The 20,498-nt window shown below is 35.2% G+C and overlaps 3 protein-coding genes across 3 annotated transcripts; all 3 read right to left on the reverse strand.

The window, feature by feature from the left end:
- Window positions 1-4,901: 4,901 nt before the first annotated feature.
- Window positions 4,902-8,568, reverse strand: LOC129797843 (aminopeptidase N-like). The gene is made up of 6 exons (XM_055840688.1): window positions 8,043-8,568; window positions 7,609-7,647; window positions 7,412-7,531; window positions 7,034-7,327; window positions 5,248-6,958; window positions 4,902-5,183 (listed from the first exon to the last, which is right to left on the reverse strand). The coding sequence occupies exons 1-6, from the start codon at window positions 8,516-8,518 to the stop codon at window positions 4,953-4,955; spliced, it is 2,871 nt and encodes a 956-aa protein (XP_055696663.1). The 5' UTR covers window positions 8,519-8,568; the 3' UTR covers window positions 4,902-4,952.
- A 264-nt stretch (window positions 8,569-8,832) lies between these two features.
- Window positions 8,833-12,061, reverse strand: LOC129797844 (aminopeptidase N-like). The gene is made up of 3 exons (XM_055840690.1): window positions 11,352-12,061; window positions 9,319-11,275; window positions 8,833-9,260 (listed from the first exon to the last, which is right to left on the reverse strand). The coding sequence occupies exons 1-3, from the start codon at window positions 11,927-11,929 to the stop codon at window positions 9,012-9,014; spliced, it is 2,784 nt and encodes a 927-aa protein (XP_055696665.1). The 5' UTR covers window positions 11,930-12,061; the 3' UTR covers window positions 8,833-9,011.
- A 5,378-nt stretch (window positions 12,062-17,439) lies between these two features.
- Window positions 17,440-18,666, reverse strand: LOC129787033 (uncharacterized). The gene has a single exon (XM_055822359.1). It carries the CDS (start codon window positions 18,664-18,666, stop codon window positions 17,440-17,442), a length of 1,227 nt encoding a protein of 408 aa, XP_055678334.1.
- Between the last annotated feature and the right edge of the window lie 1,832 nt (window positions 18,667-20,498).

Consider the following 20,498-nt stretch of genomic DNA (forward strand, 5'->3'; position numbering starts at 1 on the left):
TCTGTTTTGGCGAGAGCAAACTTCGTCAGCATTTAAAGTGTTTTGTTCACAAGTAAAAATTTTCATTTAGTTCATGTCTTATTTTCTCCGGTGATGATGTGAGCAATGTGAGTTGAACACACATCACGCCAAAATATTATGAACGTTTTTTCTCTCTCTATTCTTTATGAGTATCTGCTTCTCAAGGTATTTAAACGTTTGATGTATTTATGTAATTATTCAATCCCAAACATTCTATATTTTTTTATTAAATAGAAACCAATAAGTATCCAAAGTATCTATATACACAAATAAAATTAATTTGTAAAAAGTTCGTCAAATTTCTTGTAAAGTTCGTTACTTTCTTATGCATTTATATGGGGAAGTTCACCTCCAAGTTCGTAAAATTGGGTTTCAACTCCTTTTGTAGGTAAAAGTTTGTAAGAATCCACCTGCAAAGTTCGTAATTCTCATTCTACCTGAATGTCTACATATTGCGGTTCATCGGATGCATTTTATGTTGCAAAGGATGCCCCAGCAGAGATTTGCAGGATTTTGTAATTTTCCACAGTTATGCTAAAAAGTAAAAAAAAATTCTATCCATGAGGAAAATTTTCTATCCGTGAGAATCAATTTCCGTTATTTAGCAGTGTTCCAGGAATGTCTATTGTGGTTCATCGGATGCATTTTATGTTGCAAAGGATGCCCCAGAAGAGATTTGCAGGATTTTGTAATTTTCCACAGAGTTATGTAAAAAAAATCAAAAAAAATTCTATCCGTGAGAAAAATTTTCTATCCGTGAGAATCAATTTCCGTTACAGTGGGACCCCAATGCAACGACCACTTGGTTATACTACTCTCGCGCATTGAAATTAATGAGTGTGAAGAGTACATCCGAGTGGTCGTTGTACTGAGGTCCCACTGTATTTAGCAGTGTTCCAGGAATGTCTATTGTGGTTCATCGGATGCATTTTATGTTGTACAGGATCCCCTAGCAAAGATTTGCAGGATTTTGTAATTTTCCACAGAGTTATGTAAAAAAATCAAAAAAAAATTCTATCCGTGAGAAAAAAATTTCTATCCGTGAGAAAAATTTTCTATCCGTGAGAATCAATTTCCGTTATTTAGCAGTGTTCCAGGAATGTCTATTGTGGTTCATCGGATGCATTTTATGTTGTACAGGATCCCCCAGAAGAGATTTGCAAGGTTTTGTAATATTCCACAGTGTTACGCTAAATAAACAATGAGTAGTGACCACAAAACCTGTAAAAATCTACCAATTTACCCCAGCATACCCTATTTTTTCAGGACTTATGGTCCTATGCAGGAAAAGAATGTCAAGAAAAAATGATCATGACATTTTTTCCTGACATTTTTTGTCATTCTATCTCACTCCCACTAATGTATTTTCCTATCTTTCGTCTTTTTCTCACGCATGTTTCCGACATCTTTTTTCGTGGCGTGCTTTTTTTCTTGCGCACAACATGTTTTTATTTCCTTGAATTTTCTCAACATTTGGGGATATTTTCCCCAAAGAAAAGTGGAAAATGCTTAGCTAAAGAGCCCACAGTGCCAGGAAAACAGTGGAAAATGGAAATTTACGGTCATTTAGCGGCCAAATATGTGAAAATGCGCGAAGTGAAAAATCAAAACATTCTTTCCCTGACCAATTTTTACGGGATTCTTTTCTAGATTTTGACCACACAAATCACTTCTTGCGGGCTTTTTGTATCTTCCTACAGGTCATCTGCATAGGGAAGGTCGGCCTGGGGTCAGGGAAATGCTTCCTGGGTGGTGGAATCCCACCTGAACGCGAAAAACTGGTCCGGGAGTGAATGTTTTGCTGTCGAACTTCACTGTTTTCACTTATTTGGCCGATAAATACCCACGATTTTCCACTTTTCACACTTTCACAGGCACTAAGAACACTTCCACAAGCCGCTTTTCACTTTTCCCGAGATAAAATATCACAATTCACAGAGAAAATTGACGAAAAATAAGAAACGTGTTGACTACGCAAGAGCTTGAAAAAGAATGTCGCAGGAACATGTTTTTTTCTGTCATTCTTTTTCCAGCTCTTGTGAAGTCAACGTATTTGTTAGTTTTCTGCAATTTTCTCTGTAAATTGTGATATTTTAGCTTGGGAAAAGTGAAAAGCGGCTTGTGGAAGTGTTCTTAGTGCCTGTGAAAGTGTGAAAAGTGGAAAATCGGGGGTATTTATTGGCCAAATAAGTGAAAACTGTGCAGTTTCTATAGCAAAACATTCACTCCCGGACCAATTTTTTCCGCGTTCAGGTGGGATTCCACCACCCAGGAAGCATTTTCCTGCCCCCCACACAGACCTTCCGTGTTGCAGATGACCTGTGGGAAAGTCCAAAAAACCTGCAGGAAGTGATTTGTGTCGTGAAAATACAGAAAAATATACCGTAAAAATTGGTCAGGGAAAGAATGTTTTGATTTTTCACTTCGCGCATTTTCACATATTTGGCCGCTAAATGACCATAAATTTCCACTTTTCATGGCTTTCCTGGCACTGAGAACACTTCAGCAAAGCCCATTTTCACTTTTTCATGGAAAAATATCCCCAAATACTGAGAAAATAATACGAAATGAAAAACATGTTGAGTGCACAGAAAAGAATGATGAAAATGTCGGAAGCATGCGTCAGAGAAAGACGAAAGATACAAAAATACATTAGTGGGAGTAAGAGGGAATGACAAAAAAAATGTCAGGAAAAAATGTCATGATCATTTTCTCTTGACATTCTTTTCCTGCATAGCACCATTAATAATCCTGGGATGAGATCCGCAATCAAATTCTAACAAACCAAATTTTTCAATATGTTTAGTACAATCGGGATGGGGTCATATTATTTCTAAAGGTTAAAATGAGAAAAGAAAACTGCTTGAAACCTCTCAGGACGAATAACAAACCTTCTACAAACTTGGAGGTGAAAATGACACACTTTGGAGGTAAAATGAGAATTACGAACTTTGGAGGTGGATTCTTACGAACTTTTACCTCTAAAAGGAGTTGAAACCCACTTTTACGAACCTGGAGGTGAACTTCCCCATATACATAAATGCATAGGAAAGTAACGAACCTTACAAGAAATTTGACGAACTTTTTACAAATTAATTTTATTTGTGTAGAGAAATGATAAGTAATGCAGTGTTTTATATCGTCCATATGCTTTGCAAAAACTTGTATGTCTCGTCTACTAAACTCTTCATCTCTTTGTATTTTTTAATTTTTTTTTTATCAGAAAATGTTTACAAAATATTTTTTACTCTTATGACAGAAACACTGAAAAAAGTCTAATTTTAATACGGAAAATCTTTAATGAAATGTTGCTTTCATTTAGTGTCATTAATCCTGGTATTATATTAAACATAATTTGAAGAAGATCTGAAAATGTAATTAAAACAAACAAAGGTAGACGATAAAACTAAAGAATTTCATTCATAAATTTTGCCGAGACTCATAATGACACTAAAAACATCTGTGTCGTATCAGGTGGACGAAAGTCTGAAAATTCTGCAAAGGATATCTTTTATCTTTACTCCTTCCTCCCACTATAAATGCTGCCGAAGGTAAATGAAATTGAATAAATATTCTCTAGAGGAAGAAAGGAATGAGAAGATGATTTGAAGGAAATATCAAATAACTTTATAGCTACTTATTGGATTGAAGAGTGATGGCGGACCATCTTTACTTCCTTTTTGTTGCTTATTTCATGCTGCTTTTCCAATTTACCTCCCCAACAATATTTTTTTCTTACAAATTTGAGAGGTAAAAGGTTACATTTTTTTCTATTAGACACACACAAACCTCTTTGGGTACAATAATGGGGAGAATTTTGGCAAGTGGACGACACGGATGTAATTGAAAAGTTTTCGGGGGGATAGTTTGTTATGGAAGAATTGATTGAATCGCTTGTTATGAATTGAAAGCAATCAAATATCCAATAATGACACGGGTAACAATAAATGTATCAAATGCGAGTTATCGAATCATGGAGTACATGTCTCTGTGATTGTCGTCCCAAGAAGCCGCTGCTGGGTTGGAATTGAGCGCCTTAATGCTGATGGATGGACGATGACGAGCATAGCGAACTCCCATGAGGCATTAGAATAGAAATCACCGTGAACACTTTTCCCTCCTTACTGTGCGAGCTATCGTGTTTCATTTGAGATTGACGAGTGTGCGGGCAGGAGTGCGGATTCCCAAGTGAATTTGCTCCCAAGTTTACCTTCCTTGATTTAGATTGCGAACGTGAATGAAATTTCATGGGGGCAGAAGAGGATAATTGCAAATTATGACCATTTGATGATGTATCAAATTTGCAGACGAAAAAATTGCTTCATTATGCTTGTATTAACGAGCATCATTTCCCCACGTTATTGTGCACCCAGAGACCTTACGTCATTGCATATTCACGAGAAAGAGACAGCTGGAACTTTTAATTTGCACAAAGGGAAATACTTTTGGGGAGTTTTGGAGAAGAGCTCTTCAAATTTACAACACGAAGCTAAATTATATTTTTCACTGAAGTGTTGCGCTTGCATTAAGAGAAAAAAAAACGCAGGCAGCTTGAATGTTTTAAATAAATTCATAAATTTAATACATTTCACGTATAGTGCTATACTTTTATTTAATTAAAATCTTTAAATGTTTCAAGTCTAATTTTGATAAAAAAATGGCTTTGTAAAATTATTTTGTGTATCAAATCGATGATAAGTGCAATTAAGAAAGTGTACAAATAAGTAAAGTACAATGGATTAACGCACTCTTAGCACCTGAGAACAATTAGCCCACATGTTTTAGTAGTGTTGCTATGAGCTCCCACACCTCAATGCACTTCGCCGTAATAGAGACATCATTGATTATCTTATAAGGCAGATATGTTTTTCTCAAAAAACTACTATGCCACAAAATTTTATTATTAAATTCCATTTACACTTTTGATTGAATTACATGAATAGATAGCATATTGATAAAACAGTTATAAATAGAAGAAAATTAACTTTACTATTAGATGCACTTCCAGTTGTATTTTTTTCCAACCAACTGAGAACTTCAGCTGAAAGTTTATTGTTCCATGCAAGATTTTCATCAATTGTATCAGTAGCAGTATCAATAGATTTCTTCAAGTTGTCCGAAATTGAATTCATATCGATGTGCGTTTCAATTATTTGATTCAGCTGGAAAAAAAATCATGTTATATTTCAGACTATTTACCAATTTTCCTTATAAAAACAATCTTACCAAAGATTTGTGTTCATCAGTAACACCAACTTTTCCGATTGTTTGGAAAACTCCTGTTAGCGCAGCAGAGCGACTTTCAATACTTTTGAAGTTGTCCCTCAAGTACACAAGAACATCTTTTGTAATACTTTCCTCAACGTCCAGGACTGCTTGAAGAATTAAATTGTAGTATGATTTGTCAAATTCAATGCCAGGATATCCAATGGTTGTCATTCTTAGGATATCATTTATGGTTTTAGTGTCCTTAACACATCCAAATGCGGCAATTATGTCTTTGATCTCTAAATCATTGATCCTACGAGTTGCTTCTGTTCTTGTGAGTCTAGACAATTTATCGGTTAGCATTTTAAAGGCTGGATAATCACTCTGACAATTTTCGTCTCCATGCTCACGACAATTGTACTGAAGGGCTCCACAGTAAATTGATCTACGAACATTTGCTGAAATATCCCTCTGTAGGTTATTGACCAAATAATTGTAAGCATGAGAAACACATTCAGATTGGGGGAATTTGCAGTACAGCAGTGTTACGTCTGTTCTTAACATCTTTAGCAGGTGATGGTCGGAAGGATCTTCCGTAATGCCAATTTGGGTATAAAGAGGTCTCAAAATGTCCAAAACTAATCCAGAATATCTATTTGTTTGAAGACTCCTTATGTTGCGATTTAGTAAATCCAAGTTTCTAACTCCTGATGCTACGGTGTAGTAATATGTTTCCTTAGGAAAATAGTTTTTCATCATATTCAATGGAATGTCATACGACAGATAGCCGTAACGTGCCAAATTAAAAGCATCGTCAATGAGTTGAGCCCTATTTGCTGGATCAATATTACTGTGGTTCGCAATAAGAGCATCCGTAATTAATTCCCAATTCTTCATATCGTAGTTAACCCGATAGTACATCGTGGATCTAGCATTGAAAATTACCCAATCATCATTTCGTGCCTGTACTGGAAATTCGGCAGAGTCATCGGTGTGTTTCAGGAATCCCATTGTGGAAGTATCTTTGAAGTCACTATTGCGGGATGGGGAGGCATAATTTAATGGAATGTAGTACTTCGTATTTGGAATGACGGTGTAATCTAATGTGGCCATAAAACGTTGCTGCGTGATTGTAACACTTGATGTGTCATAGTTTCTAGTAACTGTTATAAAGGGAAATCCAGGATTGGTGATCCAAGTATCGAATACCTCTTTAATTGGAGGCAAACTACGTCCTGGGGTACTTTGATCAATAGCCCATTGCCAACTGCCAGACAAATCATCAGGTGCCGCAACATCGAAGCTAAAGTCGTTGATGTACTTCCTTAGTCCTTCTTTAAAAGTAGGACCCGTTAAAATATTCGCCATAGTTCTCATAACAGATGCTGCTTTCTTGTACGTTACAAAATCGTAGATATTTCTGATTTCATCTACTGTTTCTACTTCAAGAAACATCTTTCGAACACCCGTCTTACCGGCATCGTCTTGCATGACAAAAAGCATAGTGTCAAGGACGAACTTATCATCAGTGTGCCAATCTGGAAAGATTATACCACTAATGCTGTCTTCAAAGAGCGATGCAAGGCCTTCTTTTAACCATACCGCTGACCAATAGAAGTGGGTTACTTCATTTCCAAACCACTGATGAGCTAACTCATGGGCAATAGTTTTAGTTACTTGATGCTTGGCCTTTTCATCAGTTTTATCATTTACAAGAACACGGCTACTCCTACAAGAGTCAAAGAAAACTAGACGTTAATATAGGTCGCTAATCACTACAAAAGAAAGTCTGCACTCTACTTACAAATAAGTTATGATACCCCAATTTTCCATTGCTCCCATAAGGAAATCGTCAATGGCTATGATATCCATTTTTGGGTACTGAAATTTGCGATCAAGGTAAAGTTCTAATTCCTTTAGGACTTGTTGCGTGTACTCCAAGGCAAAATTTGTATCTTCAATTACGGCTGGTTGAGAGTAAATTGTAAAGCTACTTGCAGGATCCTTATTTGCAACGAAATCACATACTATGAACGTTACTATGTAGGTTGATGTTTTTAGGGATTTGTCAAAGGTTGTGATCTTCCATCCGCTTACTCTAAAAAAAATGTCATGAAGATTTTCATCGTAAAGTCCTCAATTTTATAAAATTTTATGGTATTTGTAGATGTTAGAAACTCACATATCCGGATCAACTGCTATGGCAGGCATATTTGATATTGCGAAATAATTTTCCTTATGGCTGATGCTGATACTGTATGTTGCTTTATATTCTGGTTCATCGTAGCAAGGGAAAGCCATTCTAAATTTTTAATACAAAAAGTAACGGATTTTAATTTTTAACTTTATTAATTTATTAAAGCTTGTGAACTGTATTACCTGGCATAGTTAGGAGCCATAAATGTTGTTGCGATGTTTCTAAATTATTTTAAAATTAGTACTTTTCTTCATTTTTAAACGATTAAATCTTCAATCAAATCGTTAATGCTCAAGAATTAAGGGATGGTCACGTTATTTTGGAAACTCTACAGGAACAAAATGGCCAAAATGTGAGAATTTCAAATAATTGTTTTGAGCACAAAAATTTACTTTTTAAATCGAAAGTTCTGAATTCTTATCAGTATTTGGCCATTTAACAAGACTGCAAGCAAATTTTGAATTTTTGTTTTCAAAATTGGCTTGAAAATTGCTCTTGAAAGTCCCCGAGTTTCCAAAATAACGTGACCATCCCTTATCATACAAAGATAAGATTTCTTAAGTGGACAAAACAATACATTTGACAAATATTATTGACCTATATCTTAAAGTCTTACCGCTTATTGCCATCTTGATCGAAATATGTGCTGATATACAGTCCCTTTAGATCGTCTCTAATTGTTCCATTGAAGTCAAGACTTAAAGAATATTCTCCAGGGATTAACTGAGGGAATCTTAGTCGTAGAATTTCAGTAACGTTGTTATAGGTATGCTGGATTAATGGCACAGAAAGAAAATCCGCATCTAAAAGACCAATACTGAACTCATCCACATCCATATCCTTGTAGTTAATGGCTATTTCATCCGTTCCTTGCAAAACATTTATGTGAATTACTTCAGATCCATAAAATTTTGCTTCATCAACATCAATTTTCATGTGTAAATCGTAATGAAATGGTCGTGAGGTTTTCGGTAGTCGGTACTGTAAATCATCGTCGCTAGACAAATCCTTCGATATAATTGAAGGATAACCACGAGAGAAGCAACAAGGAAGAAAAATCAAGAAGAGAAAACTGAATATACTGAATTCCATTTTTTAAACACTTTCACTTAGCATGTGCGAGAGTCATCAAGTTCACAGAGAGACTAAATTGAGAAGTCAATTGAGATAATGCTGTTATGGACAATTTATCAATCGCTAAGTACTTGCTGTTCTATGGTATGAATGATTTAATAGCTCTCACTAGAAGAGTTTGGGAGGCCATATCATTTTAAGTATGAAACGATATGAGTCTAACGATATGAATTAGAACAAAGATGAAAATTGGCTGAAATAAATCTTTTACGAATGAAATATTGGATCAGAACTTTTATGTTATGAAGCTTATAGAAAAGAAAACTAATTGATACTGAACATGTATAAAATTCTTTTAATTATAACATTTTCTTTATGAATTACAAAATCAGCGACTTCAAGAAATGTATAACATACCTATTTTGGAATTATTTATCTAATCAATGTACCATAAAATACTTCAATACAGTCAAATTGCAAAGAGATAGCAATATCAGGATAATTTGCATTTTCAGAAAACACTCTGTATTTTATTGCCCAAGATCGGTAGAAAGAGACCAATTATTATGATTATGATGGATGATTTCATCAAATTGGCCCCAGACTTGTATTGCTCAATCCATTCGCCGATAACAGGTGAATATTTGGTGAGCCATGCGATGTTTTCTTCTCCTTTCGCAATTGCTGCTTCAGCAATATTCCGTAATCCCGGAGTAATATTTTGATACGTATAAATTTTTTCCTCAATGATTTTTTTGAACTGAAATAAAGCATTTAAATTATCAAAATAAAAATTAAAAAGTAATAACCAAAATTACCAAATCTAATTCCGCAACAGTTTTTATTTGTTCTCCAAGTGCTTGGATTGTTCTGCCCAGTGATTCGTATTTTTCTTCAATGCGATTCCAAGATTTCTCAAAGAATTCCAATGCATCTGTAACGCCATATTCCCCAGAGAGTAGAAGAGACGAAAATATGGTATTGAAATCACTTGAAAGAAGATTAATATTCATATCATCCAGCGTCATTTGAAGAATAGACAATCTCAGTGATTGACTATTAACACAGGCAAACGACAAACGAATATCTTCCAATTCCTGAGAATATTTCCGTCGAGTTCTTTCAGATTGCACAATATCAGACAGTTTGGTGTGAAGAATGTCAATAGGCCAGCTAGTTTGAGCTGTTCCTCTTAGATAGCCACAGAAAATTGCAGGACGGGTATTAGGAGGAATTTCATTTATAGCAATTTGATTTGATGCATCCGCAACACAGTCTTCGACTTCAAGATCACAGGCAAATTTCGTTACTTCACTTCTCATGAGTTTCAACAGGTGAGGATCATTTCTATTTTCTTTCAGAGTAACTCTTTTGTAAAGATCAGAAAAGATGTCTCTCAAGAAGTCCCTAAATGGAATATTGGTTCCTCTGATAATTTGGTCTAATCCTGTGAGATGTTTAATGGCAACTGTTATTGGTAAGTATTCCGTTTCAAGACGAAGATAGCTTGCTAAATCCAAAGCAATCTTGTACGACAATTGACCATACTTGGCCAAAGTGAAAGCATCATCGAGAAGTTGTGCTCGATTTGCTGTTGCTATTATACTTGGGTCATTATTGAGAGCAGTTATGATTAACCTCCAGTTTTCCTCATCATAGTTAACTCGGTAGTAGTAGGTAGCTTTCTTATTGGCAATTATCCACTGCGTGTCATCAATGTAGTTTTCGTTATTCAATTCTACAGTAATTTCCGAAACGTAAGGAGTTATGAAGTATTCAGCTTGAGTATTTGTGAAGTCGGGGTTTTTGGCAGTTGCAAAATTAACTGGAACGTAGTATTTAGTATCAGGAATATTTATCAGGTCATCGCTTGCAATAAAACGTTTTTGAGAAATTCTTAGAATGCTGTTGTTGTCAACGTTGTAAGTACGCTTTATCGTAATAAGTGGAAATCCAGGATTTTCAACCCAACTTTTGAAGAAATCTTCAATATTTACTACGGAAACTTGTTGAGAGAACTGATCATATAGATTTTGAGGAATGGCTGCCTCGTAGCTCATTTCTTGTATGTAACTTTTAATTACACTTTTGAATATATCATCTGTTACAACACTATGAACCATACGAAGAATACTAGCAGCTTTCTGATATGGAATGTAACTATAAACACCCCAAATATCTTGAAGACTTACAATATCTCCATTCATGCTCTTTGCTGTAAGACTAGCATCACGTCCCATTGAATTTTGAATTGTGTGAACGACAAATTGATCCATTAACTGCCAATCTGGATACAATAGATCTGTAATAAGATCTTGGTACAGTGTGGCAAATCCTTCATTGAGCCATATCTCAGACCACCACTGAGCTGTTACTTCATTTCCAAACCATTGATGAATCAATTCATGCGTGATCGTTGATGACATCTGTTGCAGAGTCCTTGTTGTTACAGAAGCCTCATCGTACAGGAGACGACTGCTCAGAAATGTTATAAGTCCCCAATTTTCCATAGCTCCCATGAGAAAATCATCAAATGCCACTAAATCCAACTTGGACATTTGGTACGGTGATCCGAAATACTCTTCCAGCTTTTTCAAAGATTGCTGACCAAAGCTCAGGGCATAGTTTGTCATGAAGGTCTGCTCTGGTTGAGAATATACAGTAAAGTTTCCTTCTGCATTTGAATTCCCAACATAATCAGATACAATTATGGCTAAAAGATAAGTTGACATCTTGGGAGTTGGCCTGAAGTTCGTTTGCATTAATCCAGGTATACTATAAAAAAAATTATGTTTAAATCTTTTCTCTGATTATTCCTTTATCATAGATAAATTATTAATTCACAACTTACATATTTTCTGGTGGTGCGTAAGGAAGAGAATTTGAGAGAGCATGATATTTCATTGAATGAACTACACTCACTGTAAAAATGGCCTTGTAGTGTGGTTCATCATAACAAGGAAAGATCATTCGAGCATAAATCGATGCTAGAAATGTCGTAGCAGCTTGATGTTGCTGGCCATCCTCTGTCCAGTAGTAGCTCATGTACAGCCCTTTCAAATCATTTCGAATGAATCCGTCAAACGCTACGTAAAAATTGTAAGTTCCTGGCTGGAGTTCATCAAAGATAAATTCAGCAATTTCTGAAGTGTCGTTGTATATAGCTTCCCTCAGATTATAAGTATTGGAGTTGTCATCTTTGAAATCAACACTTTCCGTGTGAATGATGATATCTTTGTAGTTTAGGGAAATTCTGTCAGTGGGTTCCGAGACATTTAAATTAATTTTAACCGTGCCATTGAAAATGCCTCCATCCACATCGATGTGAAGAAATAGTTCATAATTATTGGGTTGCGAAGTATTCGGCAAGTGAAATTTGCAAAATACAGAGGAAAGATAGAAGATGTGTATTAAAAGCAATAATTTCATTGTATTGAATCCGATAAGGCAAAATGATATTATTATTCAGTCGGTATTCACTGAGAAAGAGATCACTTGCTTTATTAAACAAAATACAAATGACTTTGGTGTTAGCGACACAGTTGATTACTGGAAGCTTACTGACTGGCTTAAAGTCATTGAGAGAGTTTTCTTGTCGTTTGTGTAATTGTGTTCATTTGCTGATAAAAGATATAAGTGTGGAATCTCCCTAAGACAAATAGACATGCTATAAAGATAAGTACTTGATAATGAGCCACTAATCTTGATTTTGTCCCCTCCAAAAATACCAAGAATCTCCATGAGAAGAAAGAAAAAACGAGAAAAACACTTTAAGACAATTTTGACCATCAATTTACTTAGTTTTTCCTCATGTTGTATTTTCTACTGGGTTTCGCCAATCTCCACCACATACTTTTTATATGTTTACCCATAAAAGAGAACTTCATTATCGAAATGGAAATTTCGTCTCACCTCTCTTTTATTGGAAAAAAATCCATCAACTTCATTGGTATTGGAGTCACATGAGTGAATCTCACGTTTTACTAATATGCAAATGCATTTTTATGGTTTCACTCGATTTTCGTCACATATTTTATGCTCTCTGGTATTTTGAATGGAATTCTTTTTCCAGCTTCATGCAGGTGGAGGTAAAATTTCGTATGGTGAGAAAAATAGCAGTAAAAGTGCCTTTAAAGAATCCTTAAATTTCCCATTTCACATTAACTGGGAAATAATCTTTCCAAGAGCGCCTTTTTTCCTTCGCGACGCTATATGTGGGAAATGCGGAAACAATGTGACAGAGAGAGGAGTGATGCCTATTGTACGCGGATGATATAAGGGAGGATAATAGTAATCATTTTCTCCATTCTGTCACAATAAATTTACAAGGGGTATACAATTGTTTCGAGTGCGTCATTCGCACACACTAAATGTGCATGGAGTATAGAAGATGATCAGTGGGATGGGCTTGAGAGGGAATCCTTCAACCCTCCTTTTGTGCAATAAAAAATTGGAAATGCTCTTATGGCAGTAAAAACAAAAACGGAAACGCTAAAAACTTTCAATTCTCTTTATGCAGATTATTTTTTTATTATTCATTCCACGACAATAAAACCATGATGTCCTTATCCATTCACAAACTCTGTGAAATTTTCTTCCCGCGCCCAATTGCTTCGAGATCCGGGCGCATCTTTTCTGTCCTATATATCCTAAAAGAAAATTGTACATAAAATCACTGAAGCAGAATTTAATACACACCGCAGTTTTGGAACACTATGAAAAGATCATCTATGCTTACTGATAAATATGTATGTACATACAAAATTTACAATGTAGGGAAAAAAGGGAAATACATTTTATTGTTTTCAGCGTTCTGTGAAAATAGTAAAGTGATGAGCAGCCCCATCTTCAAAAGGCATCATCTCCCATGTTTCTATTGGATTTTTATGAACCTCTTTGATGGGGGAATTTGCTGATTTTGAGAAATTCATCACTGAAAAACCCATTTCCACCGCATACAATGTTTTTTCCAGTGTGAAAAGTTGATTGAAAGTGTGTAGCACCCAATAGATTTTCTTCGCACGTTCTCCCATCCTTTGGTAATCTTTAATCTAACGACGCAATTGAGAATTCTCGGACTTTGTGCGTGGATTTTATCTCCGTGGGGGAGGAAACTACGCATTTACACACCTTCTCCTGGAGATGAAATTGGTGAATCATCTTGATGTAATGTTGGGAGCATTAATGGCATTTATTATGCGTCATTTAAAATATATACTAAGGATACTAAATAACATTGAAGGCCACAAAATAAGAATTCTGCATTTTTATCATTTTTTTGTATTATAAAAATTCGTAAGTCTTATCTATAGCCGCTTTCCAGCTGTTTCAATAAGAGTTTTTTTTCAAAGACTTTAGCAAAAAATACTTTTCTTTAAGATGATACATAGAATAGTGAGTGAGTCACTCTCTCACGACAACTAAAGAAGGACGAACGATGTTTAACTCACAATTTACGCTCTTTCACATTAATCACGTATCTCCGTGAGATTTTCGGGACATAATTATGAAATATGAAGAGGATTATGCAGCAATACTCATAAAATGGAAATGGTTTCATTTTAATATTTAACATTCATCATAATTATATCTCCATTTTCCTACTTTGGCGACATTCCTTTCACAATGTCTCAATTTGAATGTGAACAATGGCACGACTTGTTAGCTGAGCTGATCAAGTGTGAAAATAATTTTATTAATGAATTTTTCCACCAAATTCCATGCTCGCTGAGCATTGTCGCAGTATAACGGGGCTCTCGCACTTTCTTTCTTTATCGTATACGGGGCACCAACAAGATGAATGAATATTCACGTAAAAAGATATTCGACATTTTCTCCCCCTTTTCAATGGGTGCGCATAAAGCATTTGGTGGCATTCGTAAATCATGTGTTTTGACTCTAAATGTAAGCATTTGATATTTGTAAATCGCGAAAGGGCCGTGTGTTCACAAAATTATTAAATCGACTGAAAATATACAATTTCCTAGATTTATTATTTAAATCATGGAGAGATTTTAGATTAAAATATCATAAATAAAAAAGTGTATATTGATTTGATAAGTTTTATGAAAATACGAGCCCTTGTTTATGTTGAATAATGAATAAAAGGAGAAAACTCCGCAAAGTAGGAAGGAACCCCGGAGGTCGAAAAAGAAAAGATGTGTCCTTTTTAAAATCACTCAACAATGGGCTAATTTTACGATTGTATTTTTTATGTGTTTGTACATCATTCGTATATCATAGGAGTTATATTGAGGGGTTGTTGCAAGATTTATTGATCATTATGCTATCCGTTTGGAATAGTAAAAAATGTCCATGGATATGGTATAGGAGACATAACGATGAACAAAAAGGAATAAATGTAAAATTCTTCCTAGCCCTATGGATAACATTCATACATAGGCGTGATAATTCTATTCATAAAACATACATACCTACTCATTATAATGCGTTATTTTATTACATTCTGTACAATAAAACCAACTATTTCGCCATAAAGTGTTGATAAAATGAATAATGTATAAAGCATAATTATTGCGAAATCCATATGAGCAACGTGATTCATTAATCAAAACGTTTGTATTATTTAATATACACACTTGACAACAAAATGGAGAGCTATAAGGACTTATTTAATTTTCATCGTTCTTTTTGAAAACCCCCAACGATATCCCAACGAATATCAAATCCACAGCATTTATTTCAATTGAACCAATTCAACCCTTTCTGCGGCAACATAAGACATAACCCTTGGATGAAATTGAATTGAAGTATAATTTCCAATTATATCGTAACTCTTGTTGCAATCCATTTCGATAAATTCTCTTTGTATTCACATTGATTTAGTACAACAATTGAGAATCTAAATGAAAACGTTCACCTTGTTATACCACTCCAATCTCAAAATGCTCTCACAGTGTAATTCATTGCTTTTGTGTCTGATGCTCGTAAAAGGATTTTGTATGATGTACATTGAGAAATGTTTGGTTTGGTGGTTTGAAGGGATAATGAAAGTCTTGAATATTACTGATGCATGAAATACAATAATCACATCGCTGTAGATTTAATATTTTAATAATGAAGTTGGAATACAAAACTTGTCATTATGAATTATTCTAAAATAACAAATGAAACGTCAGCTACTCTATAAATCTCTTTTTCGATTTTTTCATGATCATCACAAGGGGATGATATATGTTTGATTGATAAAAATTATTTTTCTTTAAAAATTTCTGTAAAAACTTCTTTAAATTAAAGGATTGTAGACAAAAAGAAAGCATTAACCCTAAATTTTCTCAAGGAAATTGCTCTTGTATTCAATATTGTGCAATTTATTAAATTTCTTTCAAGTTGACTCTACCTTGGGGGCCACACAATTTGCAGGCATTTTATTCAATTTTGGCAAACGAACGTGCATTTTAGAGAGAAAATAAAACTTCCTTGTATATTTGTCCCTTTATGAGACCGCAGGCAATAGTTAGGGAGAGTTTTGTGTATTCCCCGTACGCAAATCTACCTCCGGTGAAATTGAAAAGAAATGAAATTGAGAGAAAGGGGTGGAAATGTTTATGCATCATGCTCAGAATAACTTTTTTCATTCATCTAATTTAAAGTTTTTTATTGGTACACGCAGTGATAAGAGACAGAAAGCAAAGGCATACCTGCGTCCTCGATATACATTTTCCAAATAGAAATCACTCAAGCATTTTGGTCTCACAAAGAGGAAGTTTTTGCGGAAAGGAAATTTTCCACCTACACAGTGCGTAGACATAGGGAGAAGAAGTCACATATGTGAATCCCCCATTTTACATATTACATTTCAGTGCATGAGTTTAAAATCAAAGAGAGCGTGCAGAAATTACTCATGCGATGTAATGTGCCTTTTACATGAAGATAATGTATTTCGCAAATTTCTCCTGCGAATGCGGGAAAACTCAAATTCCATGCTATTTGAAGGGAAAGCCAATGATATATCCTCCTTCAATTAGTTTGGTGAAAGTTAAACGCAAAAAAAGGTTCCTTTAGCTGTTGAAAGGAAATTTTCATGCAAAACATCGGTATTTTCACAGTGGCATCATTTTCCTTGGTGATTTATGATCCAGGAAGAAAATCCGCAGTATTGAGAGTCATGCTATTGGGTGCCTAAGATCCGTAATCCTTCAATTTACATCAACAAGTAGTGCATAAATTCACCACAAAAACGTATATTATGTATGTGGGACTATGGAGACATTTTTCGTGTCTTGTATCCCTATATATGCAAAATAAACTTTGCATGATGTGAATGAAAAAACATCCGGAATTTCATTCAAAATTCTTCCATCGAAAGCACTTTCTCCTTCCTCACTTTTGGAAGTCAAAGTTGAATTTTTAGATGGAGCGACAAAAAGGCTCTATGGGCAAATGATTTCACTCCCGTTCAAAAAGGGATAGTATCATGATATTTTTCCCAACTGGAAATTGTAAGAATGCTACCTCTGATAAATGTAAATTATTTAAGTATTTCACTTTTTTTGGGGGGAAGTTTCCATCAGATATCACTTCCGACCATAAATTCACCATGATTGACAACGATGATAGAGTCATCGTCTCACGAACCTCACCCCCAGTAAAAAGTTTTTTGGTAAAATGGAAGAATTTTCAATTCTAGAGGATAGAAGGGATTTGCTTTATAAGGATTGTTAAGGATTGAACTTTATATCGCTCTAGCTATATATATATATATATATAGATAAAAATTACACAGGGGCCGAAGCCATAGCGTGTATAATACATATAACTTCTCGACAATTAATATATATATTAAAAAATCAATTACTATTCAATTTTTCAATTAATTGACTCCAAAGAGCCATTATTTACCAAAAAAAAAAATTTAGTAAGAAAAAATTCTTTAAAAAATTTAATTATATATACAAAAGTATATATGTATAATTAATCTAATATTCTTCAGCTAAAGCATTTATCGCTTCTCTGATCAAAATTCCTGTTGTTGGAAGACTTAAAAAGCTACCGGTGCTAGGAATAGCACCCAAAGAGGTGTCTCCTGGGGAGACACCTGCGAGCTGATGTCCATCCGTCGATGTGCCAGGTTGTGGATCGTCAACATTCATCCTATCGTTTCTCAGTGAATTCACAAATTCCGTCGAGGGAAGCCCCACTCCATTGACTCCAGCTGTACTTGACTGTTCTTGCTCATGTCCAGGAAAGACGTTTTTCTTTGCCGGTTGAATATTCTTCAGCATCTTCGTGGCCTTGGATTTTGCCACCGTCTCCGCAAAAGACTGATCCATATTTCTGTTTCTCTTGTATTCTTGCTTAGCAGAAGAGTACGACATCTTCTGTGTGACCTTGATTCGCATGATCGCGAATTCCTGCTTGAAAATCGGACACTTCCTGGACCAAGAGAGATGATTTTCTCCACAATTTGCGCAAGTGTGAGGATGCTGACATTCTCCCTCGTGTTCATCGTGCAAGCATTTTCCACAAATTTTCCTCGTGATACGGCACTTATCCACAAAGTGACCGTATTTCTGGCATTTGAAGCACCGCGCAGGATTTGGTACAAAGATCTTGACCTTGAGAGGATAATAGAATGCATCAATTGAATCCGGCAAGTTCGGAGAATCAAAAGTGACGATAAATGTTCCAGTATCAATCATTTGTCCTGATTCAGCCTTTCTCTTGATCGCCGTGACGTCAGAGATGTTGAAAGCTTTCAATTCTTCTTTAAGCTCATCCAAAGGAATGTATGTCCAATCAAAGCACGCTATGATACCCTTGCTCTTGTTCATGGTATGATGCCATGATACCTTGACAGATTTTCCAGCGAGAATTTTCATTTCCAGGAGCTTTTTAGCCTGATCATCAGAGGAAATCTCAATCAGTAGTGTCTTTCCTTGCATCAGCGGTTGCAGGCGTTTGACCTTGCCAACTAGTTTGGTAATTTCTCTCTTCACTTTGAATACAGAGAGAGATTTCATACTCTCCCCTTCTCCAGTTCTCTCCACAACCAGATAACGCGGGCTGCTCAATTCATCACCTCTTCCAAAAATAAAAATATTCCGGTTTCTCTTCTTTTGTCCAGAGTCCAGTGGGGGAAAATCAGTGTCCGTTGCCAAATTCATCCCTCTCTTTCGGCTAGCGCCTGACGACGCTGCCGCCATCTTCCTGTCTCTTTCACTCACTCACACAGAAACTAGTTTGTATAGTACTTTACCAAAGAGAAATAAAAAGTTTAAATTTTGAAAGAAAACTGCGGAAAAGTCTTTTTCACCACTTCAAAACTTCTTTAAAATACTAATTACAACTTTAAAAATTATTTTACTTGGAATTTCTACCAAAAAACCGCTTTAATTACGCCAAAAAATTCACAATATCAGAGAGAGAACTAAAATTCGACTGCTCACTCTCGTGACTAAATGGGAACTGCGCTCTAGCTATAAAGATAGATAATTTCATTACATATAAAGAAAATTTTACATTTCAGCTAAATGTTAATTACAAAATTAATCGTCATCTTCATTGGTTTTAAAATATTCATGTACACGATATGCTAATTTTCCTAATACAAAAACAAAATCCCAGTTAAATATACCTTTCGGGATTACATACATAACGTGTTTGTTTCGACTGTAACAACAGAAATAAATTTTAGTGGCGGTGCTAACTAAAAGAGCATGAATACAGAAAGCAAGGAAAAGAGTTGTAAAACATGTGAAAAGGGCCAAAAATACAGCAATTCCATGGGACTTGTGTGGCAATTTACAATTGGAACAATGGCAGATTTATTTGTGTATCATTCATGATGAGAGTTTAATTTCACGACGTGGGTGATAAATTCAGCGTTATGTGCGGAAATGGGAGCTGCAAAATTACAAAAAAAAGATGCACTATACTTAGGCGCTCTCTCGATTATCACTGGGTGTGCCCAAAATGCAAACAGGAAGGACTTTGAAGAAAAAGAACAAAAAAAAATGTGTGGCAAATTTGTATGAGTCAGATGTCAAAGAGATTTTGCATATGCGACCAAAAGTAGTGTTCTTAAGAGGGAAAAAAGGCACGGATTCGCCATGTAGATGTAAAATTTGTGGGGCCATGTTTGTTCCTCATTCAATTTGTGAAAATTTGCTGAAAATAAAAACCGCATCCACATGGGTGCACATTTTTATTTGCATCACGTACAAACTGCATCTTCAATTCGCAAATTTACTCTTTTTTCCACAGACTGTCGTTAAATAAGCAGTTGTTTGCTGATGTAATTTTAGCATTCACATTCACTCTCATATCCCTTTTTCCAATTCAATTACCAACGTTTGGTTCTTTTTTGTACTTTCATTCCACCATAGTGTGTATACACATACTATTTTTAAATGAAAGAAATCTCGTGGAAATATGTTAAATCAAAGGTTTTCTGTTGCACGATGGCAAATTCATCATTTTCGAAACTCAACCCAAAATGAAACAATTTTGCGTGATTTTATATCCTTTATCGCAATGCATTAAATGTCAGCGATTCACAGCAAAAGGGTAGCTGACTGAGAGTGATTGATTGCATACTCTATATACATTTTATCTGCAAGGAAAATTGGTGGGAAAAGTATCCCTGCCAATTTAATTCTGATGCTCCCTGCAAAAGGCTCAAACACAAAACATAGCCATATATATAGCTAGATGTGCCTGCAAATGAGAGAGGGGAAAATGACACCATGAGATGATGTACATTTACGCCGTCAATTGCACAGATTTTTCGATGACAATGAGCTTGACAACAACAAAGCATTAATATCAATAATAATCAATTATTCATTACTTATTCATTTTATTGTTGTACTCTGTACACACTCTCGAAGCTCGCAAAGCAGAAGAACCTTACTATATGAAGGGTGGAGAACAAGGAACGAAAATGTTGATGAATGTCATGTGTTACGTTTCCAACATTTCTTTTCCACAAAATACATGAGATTTGTGATATTTTTGGGGGAAAATAAAATGCAAA

The sequence above is a fragment of the Lutzomyia longipalpis genome, chromosome 1 (genome assembly GCF_024334085.1).
Source record: "Lutzomyia longipalpis isolate SR_M1_2022 chromosome 1, ASM2433408v1".
Lineage (NCBI taxonomy): Eukaryota > Metazoa > Arthropoda > Insecta > Diptera > Psychodidae > Lutzomyia > Lutzomyia longipalpis.